This window comes from Macaca thibetana, chromosome 7 (genome assembly GCF_024542745.1).
Source record: "Macaca thibetana thibetana isolate TM-01 chromosome 7, ASM2454274v1, whole genome shotgun sequence".
NCBI classification, from domain to species: Eukaryota; Metazoa; Chordata; class Mammalia; order Primates; family Cercopithecidae; genus Macaca; species Macaca thibetana.
The window spans coordinates 31289445-31307559 of record NC_065584.1 but is presented as its reverse complement, the minus strand read 5'-3'; the positions used below and the strand labels follow the sequence as shown (position 1 = coordinate 31307559).

The window sequence follows — 18115 nt, the reverse complement described above, 5'->3', positions numbered from 1 at the left end:
TTCTCTCCCTACCTCCTAATTTGGCAGGAGGAATGGAAACTTTCGTGGAAAGCACTTGAGCTGACGAATGCTCCCAAGTCAGGACTTTGACTCGGGCCCTGACAGGGCCACGGGCTCAGGATCCAGAGAGGGGGTGGCTCTCCTTCTCCAGGTCAGGACCTCCTGCCCTGGCTCCTCCCCTTGCTTTCTGCCGACCATCAGTCACCAGCTCTCCTGTGACCCCAAGTGACTGCCACACACCACTAGAGAAGTCATTGTCTTCCACATCCCCCCTTTTCCCTTGCCCTCCCCCAGTTCCTCCTTCCCTGCGTGGTATATTTTTCTTCCACACTTTCCTGCATCCACCAGTGGCTGTGGAGTCTGCGTGGGGCTCGGTGGAGTTGAAAGTCTAGAGCCTTTTGCTGTTTTGTTTAAGACCTGGTTATGGTTGTGAGATTTTTTTTTTTTTTTTTTTTTTTTTTTTTTTTTGTCAGCTGCCTGTTATATCAATCACGGAGTCGGGATCTATTTATAGGTTGGGAGTACTGTGTCCTTAGTCACAAAGAGACACAGACAGGGGACTGTCAGCTGGTACCGGAGGAGCGGAGCAACGAGTTATCAGCAACCAAAAGCACCTGAGGGGACCGCACATTCCACACCAGCCCCGTCCTCCACGCCAGCCCCAAGCATGTGAGTAAGCCAACTTCTCCCTTTCTCCTCCCCAGACTCTGCGGGTCCTTTTCTGTCCCCTTTCCCTCTCTCTTTCTTTCTCTCTCTCTCTCTCTCTCTCTCAATGGATAAAAATATCTCCCCATGCCTGTTCTTTCATCCTGGTTTTCCGCACTCTAAAGCATCCCTGTGTGGCCGAGAGGAAAACCTTACCTTTCTTAGACTGTCACAGGAAGGTCAGAGGGTCTCCGAATGGCTAGGTGGGACAGTGACACAAACTCATTTGGAAGCAGTGAGTTCCCTTTGATTTTTGTTTGTTTTCACTGAGAAAAAAAAGTAAGTACATCAGAAGGGCAAGGGAAGTTTACATGCGGCTCAGCAGGGTAGAGATGTCGCCCAGCGTGAAAACTTTTATTTGCTGGCAGCTCCGGTGGAGGGCGAGTTGGGGAAGGTTACCCAGGAAGACCCAGTGCCCACAGGACAGGTAATGATGGGGGCTCCTGGAAGATCTGGTTTCAATGTGGGAACTTGCAGGTTCAGGGAGAGCCCCCACAGTCCCAATGACCAGTTTTCCATAGCACCTTAAAGAAAATGACTTTCCCCCTCCCCTCCGCGGAGCAAGTTTGCTTTGAGAAGTCAAGATGAGAGCTGAGGGTTTGTCCTGCCTTCCCGGCTGTCATTGGCTCCCTCATTTGGTATATCTTCTTAATCTTGAAAGGGAACTTTGCTGGGGGCTGGGAGGAAGAGTCCCAGGCCAAAGCCAGGTGTGGAAGGAGGGCTGTTGACTGCTTTGCTCTGCATCCTTCGCAAAGGAAGAAACTTAATATCGCGAGGCTTGTCAAAGCTGTGCTTGTTTCAGACAATTCGAATAGTGTGCAGGCTCTGAGTGCACCTCGGGCAGCTCTAGATGGGGCCTCCCCAGCCATAGTCCGGTGTCCACAGGGTTTACCTGCCACGAGCTTCCCGTGCGACGTTTGGGACTTTAGTTTCTGAATATTGAATAGTATTCACCCGAAACCCTGTACTTGGGAAGATTTGCTTTATAGAATTTACAAAGGAAAAGTAGCCCTACATTTTGGAAAAGCAAAAAAAGTAATGATGCCTAATGTATACTTAAGTACAACTTTTTAAATGTACCTCTTTTTTTTACCATGAGTTTCTATTTATACAACGGATACCATATGCTATATGGCTGAGGACTCCTTGGTTTCTTTGGGAGAACAATATCCTACAAAGAAATAATCTTTCCAACAATTTAAAAGCATTAAACAAAGCAGAGATGCCTGTATTGTTTTTGATTGATCACAAACAAAATAGTTTTACCAGCAAATCTGACTTGATGAAAGTTAAATAAATGTGGATATATACACATACGTTTAGAGAAGCAATTTGATATCATTTTGATTGTAACCTTTCTGAAACCTTAACTTTCCTTTTTCTGGTTCCATGTTTTCAGCTGCATTTTGTTTAGGGTTATTAATATCTTTAATCCATTCATCCATTATTTTGGATGGGAGAGTGGATCAGGAAGCAATGAGAAATTAGAAGGTAAACGTCCCATGTTCAGCCAGTAAGACCGCATTCAGTAGTGGAGAAAGTCAGAACAAGGAGTTTGGTGTACAAGGGGGTAAATGTCACTATTTAAGACCTAGTACAGACGGTGAAGTCTAAGAACTCCAGAGGGTGACAAGCACCAACTAGGTGTTAAAGTGTATTATCCATACAGCATTATTATTCTTCCTGTTACAAGGGCCTCTATTCTGGTAAATATATCCTGCTAAGGTTTTTTCACCATAATGCTGAAGTGGGATTTGGTGGGTTATTGTTAATTAAAGCTCAAGTGAATGAAGTGATTGAGACATTGCATTCAGAAATCAGAGAAGTTCGCTGTTGGCAAAGCCAAACTTCTAGGACTTTCAGATCTCGATGGCTTTTGAGAGAAAGTGTGGCTTTTACAAAAGCCTTTTAGTACAAGAGCAAATTCTCCCTCCCTTCCCCAGCCCGCACGCTGGAGCCTGCCTGGCCCACTGTGCAGGCCCAGTGTGTCAGGATTAAATGCAGTGGGAGAGAGTCCTGCATTCCTGAACAAGTTCTGCGTTCTCAGAGCCTTCGTGGTCAGAGAGAAGAATATTTTGTTGAGACATTTAGCTAAAAACTGCCTCTTCCCTGGCCTACATGTAGATCCTTTCAGGTGAGACAGGGGTTTGCCTGACAGTGTGATAGAGGGCCTGGCTTTCATCCTCAAGTCAGGATGTGATTTGGCCCATTGGGCTTAGTTACAGTGATGCGGTTCAGGGAAACTTCAGTGTATTTGCATGAGACAGCCTCTGATTATTTAGTTTCTGCTTCAATAACGATTAATTTTATGTGGTTTGAGCTCCCATCAAACTCATTTTTTTTCAAACTGATTTCTTAAATGCAATTGGTTACGGAGCTGTCTGTGACTTCATGTCTGCAAAATCTAACCCATTCCATCCTTGTCATTGTTTATTTCTCTGAATGTAAACAAGCAGTTTCCTGTGTGCATGCACCATTGTTTTATGGGTCCCCCCCACCGCCCTTGAACACGTAGGAATCCAGTCCTGACCTCCTCCCAAATTGGGGACAGTGGGGGCAATGAGCAGGTGCTTTGGAATGCAGCAGGCTCAGGTGCAGGAAGAGGGAATCGCAAATACCTGGAAAGTGCTCCCCTAATTCAAACGATTTTACATAGTTGAGGCCTCTCCAAATACCCCATCAATTAAAATGGCAGCTGGCAGGATTTTAAAACCAAAGACCTATCACTTCACTTCTATAGTATATCTGTCCATCTTTTTCTTATCTCTATTTTTACATTTCATTATCCTCCCGCTCTTTCTCTCCCTCCTGCTTTCCCTCCCCCTTTTCGCCTTTCTTGAAAACACATTTCTATCTGGCACAGAAAATAAACTCAGATTGTGGGTAGTTATGTTAATCTAATTCAATCCTCAGCGGGTTAAGAGTGAAATTCTAATAGTGGAGCGGTGGAGGGCTTTTTTGTTAATGGCTTGGGGATTACATTGAGTTAAAGGCTCATTTCCTAATCAAACAGAGAGGGAGAGAGTGACTCCGAATATTTATGAGTCTCCCAGTGAGAGTTTCAACATTCAACTCCAAAAGCAGGGTTTCTGCAGGAGGAAAGAGTTAAAACCCCTCAGGGCTGCTGGGAAAAAAAAAAAAATTAAACCAGTTAAGCCATCAGCATTTTCAGGCTTCTGTACAACTTGTATGCTTGCAAAGTGGAAGGCACTGTGGAGCTGGAGAGAGGGGAATCATTTCACAAAGCGAAAATGGCAACTGTGGTGCAAGCTCTGAAGCTGGAGTCAGCTGATGTGCTCAGAAAAGTGTCCCCTCCAAGCCCCTACAGCTGATGCGCCCGTCCGTTCACTAAGGGCCTGGAGGGGCTATGTGCCTTCAACTCCCCAAATCACTTCTCCTGCTCTAGTTCGGAGGTGAGAACATAGAGACAGGAGTATGGCTCAATTTGCCAGCAGCTAGAGAGTTCCTGTGCCGTCTGGTGGGGCCAGAGAAATGGATTCTCTCCCACTTTGGTCATGCCGCTGGAGGGCTCAGTCTTCCCCTTTAGCCAGTCAATTAGCATCTCCACAGGACCCTTCTCCCACTTTGATCTGTTTTGGTCTGGATGCCTTGGTTCTCCTGCTGGCTTTCTTCACGGAGGACCTCAAAGTCCGCCTGACTTACTGTTCCCAGGTAAAGGCAGGTGAAGAACTCTCTGGTCTCCAGCCAGAGAAGCAACTTGGCCAAGGTCGAGCAATGTCAAGGCCAAGCTGAGGTCAGAAGTCTAAGTCCAGGCAAGCATTCTGGCCTCTCTCTCCCCTCCTTCTCCAAGGAAAGTCAGAGCCATATGGCTGCTGAAACAGGCCCTGGCTTCCCTGGAGAGAGATTTCCTTCTTCAGCTTGGAAAGGGAGGACAGGAATCCCTGATACAGGGGGATTCTGCATGCTCTGTGAACACACATCCTTTTTTCTGCCACCAACCAAGTGAGCAGTTTCTATTTCTTTCACGTGGGCCTTTTTTCCCTGCTTCATGAGGTCAGCAGAGGCACCAGGATGCCGACTTTCTTTCTGCAGCATCCCTTGGCTTTTTATTTCACCTGTACCTGGGCACTGTTCTTTCTTTAGTGCTTCAAGCTCGGTGCCCTGTGAGTCTTGCATTTCTCCTTTCAAGTCAAGGTGGCATCTATAACACGTCTACATCACCTCTTCTCGGACACCGTCTCCCTTTTCCTGGGGCTTTCAGGGTCCCCGCCTGGTCTCCCTCTGTGACTGCATTCACCCCCTGTGCTGTGATTGTTAGTTTCTGTGTCTCCTTCATTAGGCCGGGAGCTCCACAGAGCAGAGTCTATGCTTCATTTCTCTTTGTTAGCCCGCCTCATCATTGATAATTCCTGCCCTCTTGCCCTAAGTCCTGCTCTATGGACAGTAGAGAGCTGTAGTTAAGTGTGTGCCTTCCAAGCCAGACAGCCAGAGTTCAAATCCTGGCACTCCCCTTTCTCAGCTGTGAGACTTGAGCTACCAAACCCCTCAGGGTCTCACTTTTCCCATCTGCAAAATGGGGATAACAATAGAACCAACCTCATAGGGTTGTTGGGAAGATGAAATGCACGTGAAGTGCTTAACCCTGGGCCCAACAGGTGTTGACACTTTTATTTTTTCAGCACAGAGCACTCGCTTCTGCGCACGTCATGTCACACTATTAAAGACAGGCTCCCGCGCCTTCCACTAAGGGGATATTTTTCTTGAATGTTGGCCATACAGAGCTCTGTGTCAGCAAGACATGCAGCTTCATCCTCCAATGGGCTATTCCATAAGGAAGCCCTCTAACCTGAGAAGAATCCAGGACCGTAAAGCACTGTTTAAACCACTACGGGAGAGCAGAGGATGTGACCTGGGTTTTGGGCAGCACTCCTCAGTCAGAGGAAGCTGTGACTCTTTTCCCTCTGTAGAAAGAGAATTTTGTCAAATTTCTTGGCCCTGGCTCACATTCCAGTGAGCACTTTTGTTCTCGGGTCTCCAAGTCACTCCTGCACCCCCTCCACCCCACATTCTCAGAGGGCAGTTTAGGCTCTGCCTACAGAGCAGGCCAGACCAGTCCTGGCAGTGAAGCCAACAGGGCTGCTTTTATAGGGCAGCTGGTGACTACTGTGGCCTCCTCCCTCTTGACACAACCACTTGACAGATGAATCCAAACTCCATCACTGGCGTTCCTGCAAGAGGTGTCCCCTCGTGGGATGTCCGCAGTCCTGAGACCCTCAACACTCCTTGTCCCTATGCAGGGACTCACGACGCTGCCAGGCAATGCTCTCTCTTGCTTTGCTTTGCCCACTGTTAAGCTATTGTTTCCTGACTGAAGCAGGGGACTGGAATATGAATCCCAGCGCCACCCAAACTTACAAAATGTCCCATATCCTCACTCTCTCCTCTCTGCTCCCTCCCCTAGCAGTTGGTAGGAGTAGTAGTAGTACAATTAGCAGTAGTCACTATCTCCCTTTTTGCTTCCTTACTATTCACCTTTGAAATTCCCCAGTGCCTAGTGCAGTGCCTGGCACATAGTATGTGTTCAGTAAACACATGCAGAGTGAATTGCAGAAGCTCTTTCCTCATGGGGCCACTTCTAGTCCCTTCATCACAGGAGGAGTGATTTGATGCTATGAATGTCCACCTGCTTTCACTACTAGGTCAGCTCGTGACCCGTTGATCATGGTCCTTGCCCCTGTCCTTCTCTCCTCTCTGTCCCTCTCTCCTGCTTTCATGTTCCTCTGTCCAGGAAAAAAAAAAAAATGAGATGAGTCTTTTATTCATATGTGCACAAATCTTCCCAGGAATTTTATTCTGTTCAGTGAAGAAGCTTTGTCTAAGTCGATGTCAAATTTAATTGCTAAACTGGTGTCTCTCCTGTGAATATTTCCCTCATTTGTCATGCTTTCTCCTCTCCCCTTTCTGAACCATACCTGCTTCCTCTGGCTGTTCAAACTCTGTAGGGCCCCCTGTGCTCCTCCTCTTGCTTTAACCGCTCTGGTCCCGGGTGGTACACATGAGAGGAAGACCTTCCTTCTGAAGTTTTCCAAAGTGTCTGCTTCCATTAGCACAGACAAGGCTTTTGAAAGGTGTCAAGTTATGAACATCATTTTAGATACTGGATTCTTCCCAGAACAGTTTTTCTGCCCTCGTTTGGAAGACAGGGGATAAAAACTCAGGCTGCTGAGGGTTAAATGACAGCAATGAAAAGTCTAGGCATCTCTTGGGGACAAGTGGCTGGCTGAGACAATTGATTAACTTGGCTTAGTGATCTTTCTAGCAATATTCGGGAGTGAAATTTTGCTGATTAGGCTGTGTGTGTGTGTGTGTGTGTGTGTGTGTGTGTGTGTGTGTGTGTGTGTGGTGTTTTAGGGTTTATGGCAATAGGGGTAGGATAAGACATGGGAAAGAAATAGATGGTTTGCTCCTAAGTCGGTTTCAGGAAGGAACCTGCCATCACATGTGCATCTGGGGTTATATTAAAATTGTGGACTTTGCATGCTCTGGGGGTTAGTGGAAAACTGGTCAGGGTTCCTTGTTCAAAAACAAGTTTCCAAATTCTGCATTTTAAATTTTGACTTTAATTTGTAGAGACCCTAGTTTAGTATCTCTGTGGCCTTAATACTCCTCCTTCCCCAGTCCTCCACCCCAGCAGTCGCCCCTAGGCTTGTACGTGTCTGGAGAGGCCCAACACCTGGGCTACAGGTTTGCTAAAAGTCCTGTAGCAGAGTTGGAAGTGAGAAGCATGGCTGAGGTTTGGGAGGGGAGTTGCCAAATGGGGTGACCTCTGCAAGTTCTTAGTTTCACTGTAGCTTAATTTCTTCACCTGTCAAGTGGGGCTGACACCTCCTCTGAGTGTCTCCCAGCACTGGTGTGAAGCAAAATAAAAATCAGAAGATAAACAGGCCTTTAAAACTGGAAGTGCTTACCAGTTTTAGACTAAATTATTCCCCCTAATGGTGACCTCCATGAAACAGTTTTGGTGAAAAGCAGGCTTCAGCGCCAAGCTACTGGGGCCTTATCCACATTGTAATAGCTGTGACCTTGGGCAACTGTCCCAGCCTCTCCACTTCACACTCAGTTTCCTCATCTGTAAAATATGGGTCGTAAGAACACTCCTTCATCGAGTTGTTGTGAGAATTAAAGGAGGCTTGTGTAAGTCCCTTGAATAGTACCTGTTGGATAATAAACCCTCAAAGCCACTGCTGTGGGTGAGGATGATGACATTTTGTCTGTAATCATTATTTTGCAGGGCCTGGTGCCAGAAAGGCCAAGAAAGAGGAAACTTTCAAAGCTCCTACATTCCTCCCAAAGTCCCCTGGACAGCTTGCCAGTATAGCAGAAAGTGCTATATTGAGTCACGGATGGCTGATCATAATTCCCCTAATGTGCACATGTGTGCACAAACATCTACAGGTGGTTTAAAACATGCCCTCAGCCTTTACAATTCCCTGCTGAGGGGGGCTCCACTCCCACATCCGATGACCAAGTGAGCATCCTCTCATGGCCTGTCTGGAGTTTTGGGACGACCTGGCCAAGCCTTTTTCCTCTCATGGAAATCTGCTCTCCATAGCCTAACACATTCACGGACTGCTGCAGTCCGGATGTGAAGGTGGGATGCCATTTAACATGGCTTGTCGTGGGTGTCCTAAGCATTCAGAACCACTGGAGTGTTGTCTCTGCACAGGGCCAATTCCTCTTCCCTGTGTAGCATGGCCAAAGTGGGGTTGCTTGTTTGCCACATATTTGGTGGTGCACCTTTGGGGAGTACTTTGCAAAGAAAGAAGAATAGGAATAAGCACGGGCAATTTCTCATGCCCCTAAGGGATGCCATTTGTATATGTCAAGGGACTTAGAGAACTAACATCATGTTCTTGGGGAAAATTCCAAATCCAGACTTGTGACTAGCCTGGGTGTTTGTGCACACGTGTGCACATTAGGAATATTGTGGTCAGTCGTCCATGACTCTTCTTTCTCCATCTCAGGCTGAGAGTAATCTTGAAGGAACATGTAATTACTATTTACTGTAGGGCACTCAATTGAGAACACCCTCATGTAATGAGTCTTGAATTAATTCTGCCTTTAGAATCCCATATGCTGTTGCTCCTTTGGAAACCAGTGGGGATCAAGCACCACTTTTAGCCCAGGGGAAAAGACCACAAGATGGATATGAGTCCCTGCAAGTTCAGGCTTTACTCTTGAGTAGTAGAAACATGGTTGTTGGTGGCGTCTTTCTTGGGCAGAATCTTCACTCGGATCTCTGCCCTTTATGATGGAAGCTTTGGAACAGAGCCAGTGTTAACCTAATGGATAGTCTTGGTAGACCGGGACAGTCAGCAGCATGGCTAAAGGAAGGGAGTTAAGAAAATTCCTAGAGACAGGATGACACCATTTATATAAGATTTTTAAACATACAAAATTATGCCGTATATAGCCTAGGGATCAGCCATAAGATATGCATGGCAATGAAACACCAACTTCAGGAGAAGAGGGATACATGCTCATTGGGATATTATCTGTACTCATCTGCCAAGCATGCTTTGGCTTCCTTGGTTTTCCCACTTATTTTTGGGATGATTTGCCTAATCATTTAAGATGGGTAATGAGGCCAGAGGGAGGGCAAGTGGATGCATTGTTATTAAACCTGTGGAATCTATTTGCTAAAATATCAGAAATATTACCTTGAAATATGACACTCTATGAATGCCGTGGGACGCTGTCTCAGAGGCTACCAAACTGCTTACAGAAATAAAACTGATTTTGTAGTAGCATATTGAGCAAGCATTTACATTAGCTTCCATAAGCCACTGCCTGATGGCTTTCTAGGTGTCACTTCGTCTCTCTCTGCCTCTGTTTCTTCTTCTGTAAAAGAAATGGGTGGACTAGATGATCTCCAAGGACTGTTCTGTTCAGTCTTGACCTTCTCCTGTGCCCCCCGCCCCCGCCTCCCTGGCAGTGATCATGTTGTATGACAGCTGTTTGTCTGTCTGTTTCCCCTCCAGAATTAAGGACTCTGTAGGCAGGGCCTGGTGGGACTGTCTCCCAGCACTGTGCCTGGACATGACAGGCACTTGACACGCTTTGGATGTACTAATGAGAGAAATGATACAAAAGTAGATGCCAACCCCCGCAGCCCAGTATCGACTTGGCTGTTTCCAGAAATGCCACAGGCCTGGCTGATTGTGCTTAGCGGCTTTGGTTTCCTCCCTTGAGGCTCTCCCTCATGGGTCAGGGATGGCGGTTGGTGCCTTCGTGGCGTGAACTGAGAATATGTTAGTAATAATATGTAAACTGAGCTGTCCCAAACAAACCCCCTGAAAACACCTTGGAGGAATGACATTGTTTCCTGAATGCCATGCTTACTTCTCTCCATGCCCATTCTACTGCCTGTTTCTGGTTTTTTCCCCTCTCTCTATCATACTCTATTAATTTAAAAATATTACATTTGGAGACTTGCTAAATAAAGAGACCTCAGAGTACAAAATATCCCTTATTCATTTTCTGGGTCCCTATGTGCTTCCTTATAAAGATTTTTTCTTATTTTTTACTAAATGGCCTTGATTTTATCATTAATTGCTGTGCGACAATTCTTTTTACTGTGTCTAACTTATTTCTTAAATATTCTCCCATAAGTCCTTAACTCTATTGGTCTCTGTGCCTCTTTCCATTCCTGTCTTTGCCATTTTGTAAAATTTATGAAGCGATTCCTTTATATATTGAACCCTTGATCTCAGGCCTTCCCTATAGTCTTCCACCCAAATTTCCCAGAAGAATGGTTCTTACAATTGGACTTTCACAGTCCAGGTAATCTTGGGTCTTTGTCATTTCCATACTGAGCCTGGGGACATGCTTTGTTCTCTATCCCCTAAAATCTCCTATTTTTTTTAACCAGCAGTTTTCACATTGGGGTTGAACCATATTATGACTTTAAAGCTTTAAGAATTCTTCAGTATCTTTCTTTTGCTCTATATTGTGAAAGATTCTATGTTTTCACCCATTACCTAGTCATGACATTTCCCTAAGACATTTCTTTATTGTTTCCTTACCTTGTTGTCTAGTGCTTGCCTGGTTTTTGACTTTTTCAAGTGTGCCTCCTCTGTATTACTCTTCTGAGTGTGGGAGAAGGAAAGACGCATTTTTTGAGAGCCTGTTCTGTGCTGGAAACTTTCTGTAGTTTACCTCACTTATCCTTGGAATGACTGCAAGATGGTATTAGGATTCTTCCCATGATACAGAAGAGGAAACTGAGGCTCTGAGGTTAAGGATCTTGCTTAAGGCCACCCAGGTAGCAAATAGTACCATCGAATGTCACCTTCCACAATAGGCAACAGGGCTGAGTGCAAACAGGCAACCACATGAATACCCTTTTGTATCATTTACATGTATATTGAACTCGGTTCAACATTTTCAAAGTTTTCGTCTTTTTATGTCTTTTCTTTAAAAAGGGTTGAGTGTCCCCCTTCACAGACCCATGTGAAAGAGAGGTCCTGATACTCTAGCTTTGATTCCCCAAGTCCCTGCGTCCTTGTAAAGATGACAACACAGACGCCTCTGCCAGGTCAGCCCTCTGTTAATCAGCCTTCGCTTTCCTTTGGAACTGCTAACAGCCTTGCTTTTCCATAAGTCAGTTTCTAAAAATCTCTGCTGAGGAGCCAGGAACCATGTTGGAGAATGCAGACCTAATCTGCAGGTTTAGACTTTCAAAGTGCCTGTGTGGCTGGAAGCTCTTTCCGAAAGCACATGCTCATTCTCCCCTACCTTAGCATGTCCACACCTTCCCGGCCCCATCTCCTGCCCTACTTCTGGCCTTCTAGCCTCCCTTCCCCATCCCATAGACAATGTTTTCATTCCATTGCGTTTCACATCTTGTGTTTTTCCCACCATACTCTTTCCACAGGTCATCTTTCTTGAGACCTGAAACTGGTAGTCCATCGCCTCTCCCACCACCAATAATATCATCTTAACTCCTTGGGGGACATGAACATGTTCATCCCTCCGTGTAGGCTGTCCCAAGCTTACTCCACTGCCAAGCTTTCTCACTGAGGGAGTGAGCCATGGGCAGTGGGGTCTTCTGCCGATGCTGATGCCACTGCCTTGGGCAGCTGGCCTCCTCGCCCACTCTCCTGTGACCTTTATCTCTGCGCGATCCGCCCACCTTGGCTCTTGGGATGCTAATCACATTGCTCAGGAGAGTTATAACATCTCCCCACCTTGGATGGAGTCCAGCATGTGCTCACTGTTTGGGACAAAGTGTTTATCCTCTCTCTGCCCGTGACCTTCCGTGGACACAGGTTCATCAGGTTCCTGCCTTTCCACTGGCTTCACTTTCTCTCCAGGGGCTCCCACAGCCTGCAATCTCCCTCCTGAATGCAGTGGGTGGGGGGCGTCTGGGGGATGCTAGCAGATGTTTAAAAGTCGCTGATGTGATTTCCAATGTTCAGCACTTCCCCCTTTTCTCTGCACCACAGTGTCACGTTGAAAACCTCAGATCACTGAAGTTAGATGATCGAACAGGGAGATTTTTTTGTCTCTAGAGCATTCGCATTCCTTGGGGACATTTTTTTTTTTTTCCATCTTGTCTGGCATTCTTAGATTCCCCAGTTTTTGGTCTCTCTCTCTCTCTTTCTCTTTTTTTTTTTTTTTTTTTTTTTTGTTTGTTTCTTTTGAGAGAGTCTCACTCTATTGCCCAGGCTGGAGTGGAGTGGTATGAACACAGCTCACTGCAGCATTGACCTCCTGGGCTAAGCAGTTCTCCTGCCTTGGCTTCTTGAGTAGTGGGGACTACAGGCATGTACCACTATGCTTGGCTAAGTTTTTGAATTTTTGGAGAGATAGATAGGTTATCACTTTGTTGCCAGGCTTGTCTTGAACTCTTGGGCTCAAGCAATTCTCCCACCTCAGCCTCCCAAAGTGTTCAGATTACAGGCATGAGCCACTGCATCCAATCTGGTCTCTCTTTTCATAAGGAGCCCACTCAAGTTCTCGTGTTGGGGAGTGGGGGTGTGTTGGATGTGACTGTAGTTGCTCCTGATAGAGGCTCCTGGGTTCTCAGCTATAAGGTGACAGCATATTCGGGTGAATTGCGTGGGATCTGTTGACTTCCCAAGTGGTGGCCTTGACCAAGGCTCTGGTTCTCCAGATGGGAGTGACCCAGAGGAGGCCAATGCTGTTCTCTCTGGTTTCTGGGGCCATTGCACGTTCAGGGGCTGGAATTTTCCCCAGAGTGGGTGAGTCTGCCGCATAGCTGGTGCTTCTTCATCTGAAGGAGGCATGTAAGTATCTCTGCCAGATGGCGTTTGGCATTCCCTTGGGTTCCATTGTCACCCTGGCTGTTTGGGGAAGATTTCTGAGAGGTAGGGGAGGAGGCTAACTTAGGTCAGAGTCTCCAGGGGCAGAACCTGAAACGGGCACTCTGGGCAAGAGCTGTGTTGAGGGAGTGCTGTCTGGGGAATCCTGTAAGGGACTGAAGAAGGAAAAATAGGGCGGCAGGAAGCTGAGCAAAGATGTGGACTCAGCTGAGGTCTGGCCTCAGCCTATCCAGGAGCATAAATGAGGCTGCAGAGTTGTCCAACCTTGAGGCACAGAGACTGGTCAGTTCTAACCCCAAGTCAATCAGTCATTGGCTGAGAGCTGCCCCGGCGGGTAGGGATCAGCCTCCCAGGCCCTTCTGGACCCCATGAGGGCTCATGTGGGTCTTGGGCAATTCGCAGACCCTTTGTTAGCAGCTGTTAGCAGCTGGGGATGGGAGCATCACTGGCCAGAGGGATCTGAGCAGAGCACCAACAGCATCTAGGACAGAAAGACGATGGGAGCTGATGCCCTAGCGTGGTCCTCATCCCCTCCCTCTCTGTGGGGGTCCCTCTAGAATGTGACCGTGAGCTTCCATCTCTTTCCAGGTTGAGCTCAGGGTAGAATCCATCAAAGAGAACCAGGACCCTGGGTGTTGAAGCTTCCAGGCTACAAAAAGAGGGATTCCGAAGACCATCAGTGTCTGGAGCTTGGGTTACATCTCTCTTTCTCTCCGCTAGTTTGGGCTCAGCAAAGGCAGAGGAAGGGGAATCACTCACTGCCACATATGTGCTGTTGGTGGAGGGCTGGAAACAAAGTAAGAAATCGCCTCTTTCTCTTCTAAGGAGGACAGCTTCCCTCCAGGTCCTTTTGATGGAATTAGGAGCTCCCTACAATGGCCTTCCTACAGGGAAGTCTTTTGGCCTTTGATTTCCCTTCAGCAAAAGGCCAGGATAGGGAATGCTGGCATCACCTGTTACAAAGCGGCACTTTCTTTCTTTTCTTTTCTTTTTCTTTTTTTTTTTTTTTTTTGTTTGAGATGAGTCTTGTTCTGTCACCCAGCCTGGAGTGCAGTGGCTCAATCTCCGCCTCCCAAGTTCCAGGGATTCTCCTGCCTCAGCCTCCCGAGTAGCTGGGATTACAGGCGTGCGCCACCACGCCCAGCTAATTTTTGTATTTTTAGCAGAAACGGGGTTTACCATGTTGGCCAGGCTGGTCTGGAACTCCTGACCTCAGGTGATCTGCCCACCTTGGCCTCCCAAAGTGCTGGGATTACAGGTGTGAGCCACTGCGCCCGGCCCCAAGCAACACTTTTTATAAATGTCCATGTGCCTGGCTCTGCATGGGAAAAATACAGGAAGATAAATTCTTATTCTTTTGGTGTTTGAAATATCAAATTAGTTAGGGCAGGAGTGGGGAGAGAAAGGGAGGGGTTGTCTGCTAGATTTAATTCGTTGTCGTCTGTCTGGCTACCTCAAGGGGAAGGAGACGGGGTGTGTAAGGAAGGCAAGCGCATGGAGAAGGGAAACTTGTATTGCCAAAGGACCACGTTTAGAGTCCTGGGTCAAATTCTTCTCGTATTAATGCATCTGATCTCCACGGCAAGCCTTCGAAGTAGGTGATGTCTCCAGTTTGTAGCTCAGGGAACAGAAGCTCCCAGCTCAGACTACCTGAGGAGGCTGCAGATCTAGGCAATGACAAAGACAAGTTTCAAACTCAAGCCTGGTTGCCTCTTATAGCTCATGTTATCTTGCCGCTAAACCAATAGGGCTTAGATACCTAATTCTGGAAACACTGGGGTGGCTGAAGCGGGAGGTCAGGGCCATGAGGGCGTGGTGGCCCACAGTAACTCTGGACAGCCCAGCTTATCCCAGGCCCCAAGGGCTTGAGTGCCTCCCTGAGTGAACTCCTCTACTGCACTCAGGCTCCTCTTCTCATTACCCACCTGTGCTACATACCCACAGGCTGGAGTCCCCCAGCCCAATGCCACATCACATCTTCTCTATGTTTATTTTGAGAAGCCTCCCTAGTGATATAAAGGCCAAGAGTAAAGCACCCCCATTCCACATGCCTGGCATCCACCCCTGACTGCAATCACATCTGTGCTCAGGGACCCATGCGTTCACTCTGTGCCAGCCTGAGTGCCTGTGCCTGCCCAGTGGTTTCTTGTACACCCACTCAGAATGCCACGCCCAAGTGTGTTTTTAACACCTGCTCTGTGCTAGGCACTGCTGAAACTAAAAAAAAAGAAAAGAAAGAAACAAGATGCAATGATGTCACGGTGCTGAAGTGAAGGAACCTACACGTGGACAGCTAATGGCCCGAGGACAGCATAGGGGATGGTAAAAGTCCAGACTTTGGACTTGGGCAAATCTGGGTTCATATTCTGGCTCTGCTGTTTCTTAGCTCTGGGATCCCTGGTAAGTTAATCCGCCTCTTTGCATTTCAGTTTTCTTGTCTGTGCAAAGGGGATAATAAAATCTAATCTTGTGGGGTTACTCTAAGGTCTAAAGGAGATGAGGCATGGGGAAGCACCAACTCCTCTTGTAGCTAAAGTTCACGGACAGTGAGTGTTCCTGAGCATTTGTGGACACAAAAGCATTGAGTGAGAGGAGTGTTGCTGGTAACAAGGTCAGTCTAATCTAGAACTTTGCTGACTCAAGAGTTTGGCTGTAGAAGTGTGTAGAGGGTAGGAATGGGGTTTGCTTTGGAAGACGTTGGGGCTGCATGATTTCCCCCTGCTTTTCCAATTTTAGGACCCAATTCCACCTTGGAAGGCCCCTTGACTTTCTTCTCTGGCTGTGCCCTGCACAGAGCGGGGAGAAAAGCACCCTTCTTGCCAGCTGCTTTTTCCAGACTTGACATATTTACGTCCCTGGGCATAGGGAGGGCTCCAGGGTGCACAGGCCACCATCTGCTAGAGCCACCACGCCTGGGCCCAGCACCAGCCCAGTCTTGGGACCCCATGCCCAGTTTTTGGCAGCTTCCTGGGCTGGGAGAACCCAGGTCTGAGCCAGATGACCTCGCAGCTGTGCCTTCCACCCCTCAGGGGCTTGTGTTTGTGTCTCTTTTGGGGGCCTTCCTGGCTGCTGGGCAAATGGCCCACTGCCCTTCACTACCAGCAGCTCACATTGCCCAGCCTGTGCCAGTGGTTGGCAAGGGGTTCTCAACCAAGAGGCCTGGTGTCCTAGTGTCTCTTGCATGTGCAGCTGCCTGCGTGCCACCCAGGGCCGGGGACCCACGTGGGGGTGGGCTAAGCCACTGGTCTCCACCTCCTGGGACTTGGCCAGCTTCCCCATTTCTCTCTGACAGGTCTGGAAACTCCTTGAAAGGTATCTATGCTCATGTGAGTCCAAGGGGGAAACTGGACAAGTGTCTCAGAAAATAGAGATGCTTGTTAAATTCTACCGAAAGGATATTTGACATTATGGGAGGTGGTAGGTTTTCTAGCCTGACTTCCTGGAAAAGTATTCAGCTTGTGATGATGATGATGGTGATGGTGATGGTGATGATCATGATGAGCCAGGCACTGCGCTCTCTCCTGTCATCCCTTCTCAGGCTCAGCAACCCAAGGAAGTGCATACTGTAATCCCCCAGAGGAGAAAGACAGGCCCTGGGGAGTTAAATGACTCTCCTACGGCCTACGACTGTTGAATGGCAGCACTGGAAGTTGAACCAGGTCTTACTGTAATGCCTGTGCTTTTTTCTTGTTTTTTGTTTTTTTGTTTTTTGTTTTTTTTTGAGACAGAGTCTCACTCTGTAGCCCAGGCTGGAGTAGTGCAGTGGCGCGATCTCAGCTCACTGCAACCTCCGTCTCCCAGGTTCAAGCAATTCTTCTGCCTCAGCCTCCTGAGTAGCTGGGATTATAGGCATGCACCACCACACCCGGCTAATTTTTGTAATTTTTTTTTTTTTTTAAGTAGAAACGAGGTTTCACCATGTTGTATAGGCTGGTCTCAAACTCCTGACCCCAGGTGATTCGCCCACCTCGGCCTCCCTAAGTGCTGGGATTACAGGCATGAGCCACCGTGCCTGGCCATGCCTGTGCTTTTGACCTTATACCACACTTCAGCCCCATACAATGCTTTGTGGAACTCTGGGATCATTTATATCGGAGCTACAGAGGAGACCTCAAACAAGTAAGGAGTACTTCTCCATTTTATAGGATGAAAAACTGAGGCTGGTGGTCAGAGCACCCTCGGTCCAGTGCTCACGCCAATATAGGGCCTCAGTGAGGGTCCTAACCTCCTGGGGTGAGCTGCAGAGTTGCTGAGACACTGTGTGCATTTTAGCAAAAGCTCTACCGTGTGTTTTAGAAACTTCAAATGTAGGAAGATACAGGAAAGAGAGGAATTAGCTAGAGTTGGTCTAGGAATGAGATGTACTGGCTGGGAGGCCTCTTAATCTCCCTCAGTCAGGGACCAGGACCATCATCTTCTGGGGGGACTCCTATCGATGCCCCCAATCCAGACACAAGTGCTGCAGGCAGCCTTTAAAAACGTGCATGTGCGCCTGCATATAGGTGCCACCGTTCGTTTAAGGCCAGGGCCCTTCTTGCCCCACCACCCCCCACACACCTCCCAGGGCTCACACCCACGTCCACTGCCCTCTTGCCCTTCCACTGCCCTTGAGTTCCATGCACCAGCTATGCGGCAACACCCTGTTTTCCTGAACGAGGGCCAGGCTGGGCTGCATCCCTGTGTCCTGGCTCACACAGACCCTTCATGACTCTGCTAGATTCTCCCCTTCTCAGAGAAGCCTCCTCATGCCTCCTCTTGCAGACATCATCTCCCCTGCTCTTGTCCACACATGCACTCTGTGCCCAGTCTGCAGCAGCCCCTGAGTCCCAGTTATGTGCTGCTGCGTCTGTCTTCCCTCCAGGACTGAGATCTCTTGAGGCAGGAACTATGTTGCAAATATTCAAAAGAATTCCCCAAAGAGCTGTGTGTGTGTGATCCCTGGTGCACAGAGTAGTTGCTCAATACATTTTTGTGGAGTTCAGTTCAAAAGAGAGCAGGGGCTGAATAGTCAGATTGTGAAGGGAGCTGAGTGTCAGCATGGTTATGGGGGTGGGAGGGTAAGGGGAGGGAAGGGGCTTGGCAGCCAGTATTTTATGGTATTT

The 18115-nt window shown here is 47.8% G+C and overlaps 1 protein-coding gene across 1 annotated transcript in view; it reads left to right on the top strand.

Annotated features, from left to right (window-relative positions):
* The first annotated feature begins 390 nt into the window (after window positions 1–390).
* Window positions 391–18115, top strand: part of ESRRB (estrogen related receptor beta) — a 191386-nt gene continuing 173661 nt past the window's right edge. The window contains exon 1 of the mRNA XM_050798838.1: window positions 391–669. Coding sequence (XP_050654795.1) covers window positions 668–669 — 2 coding nt within the window. The 5' untranslated portion in view covers window positions 391–667. The remainder of the gene's footprint in view (window positions 670–18115) is intronic.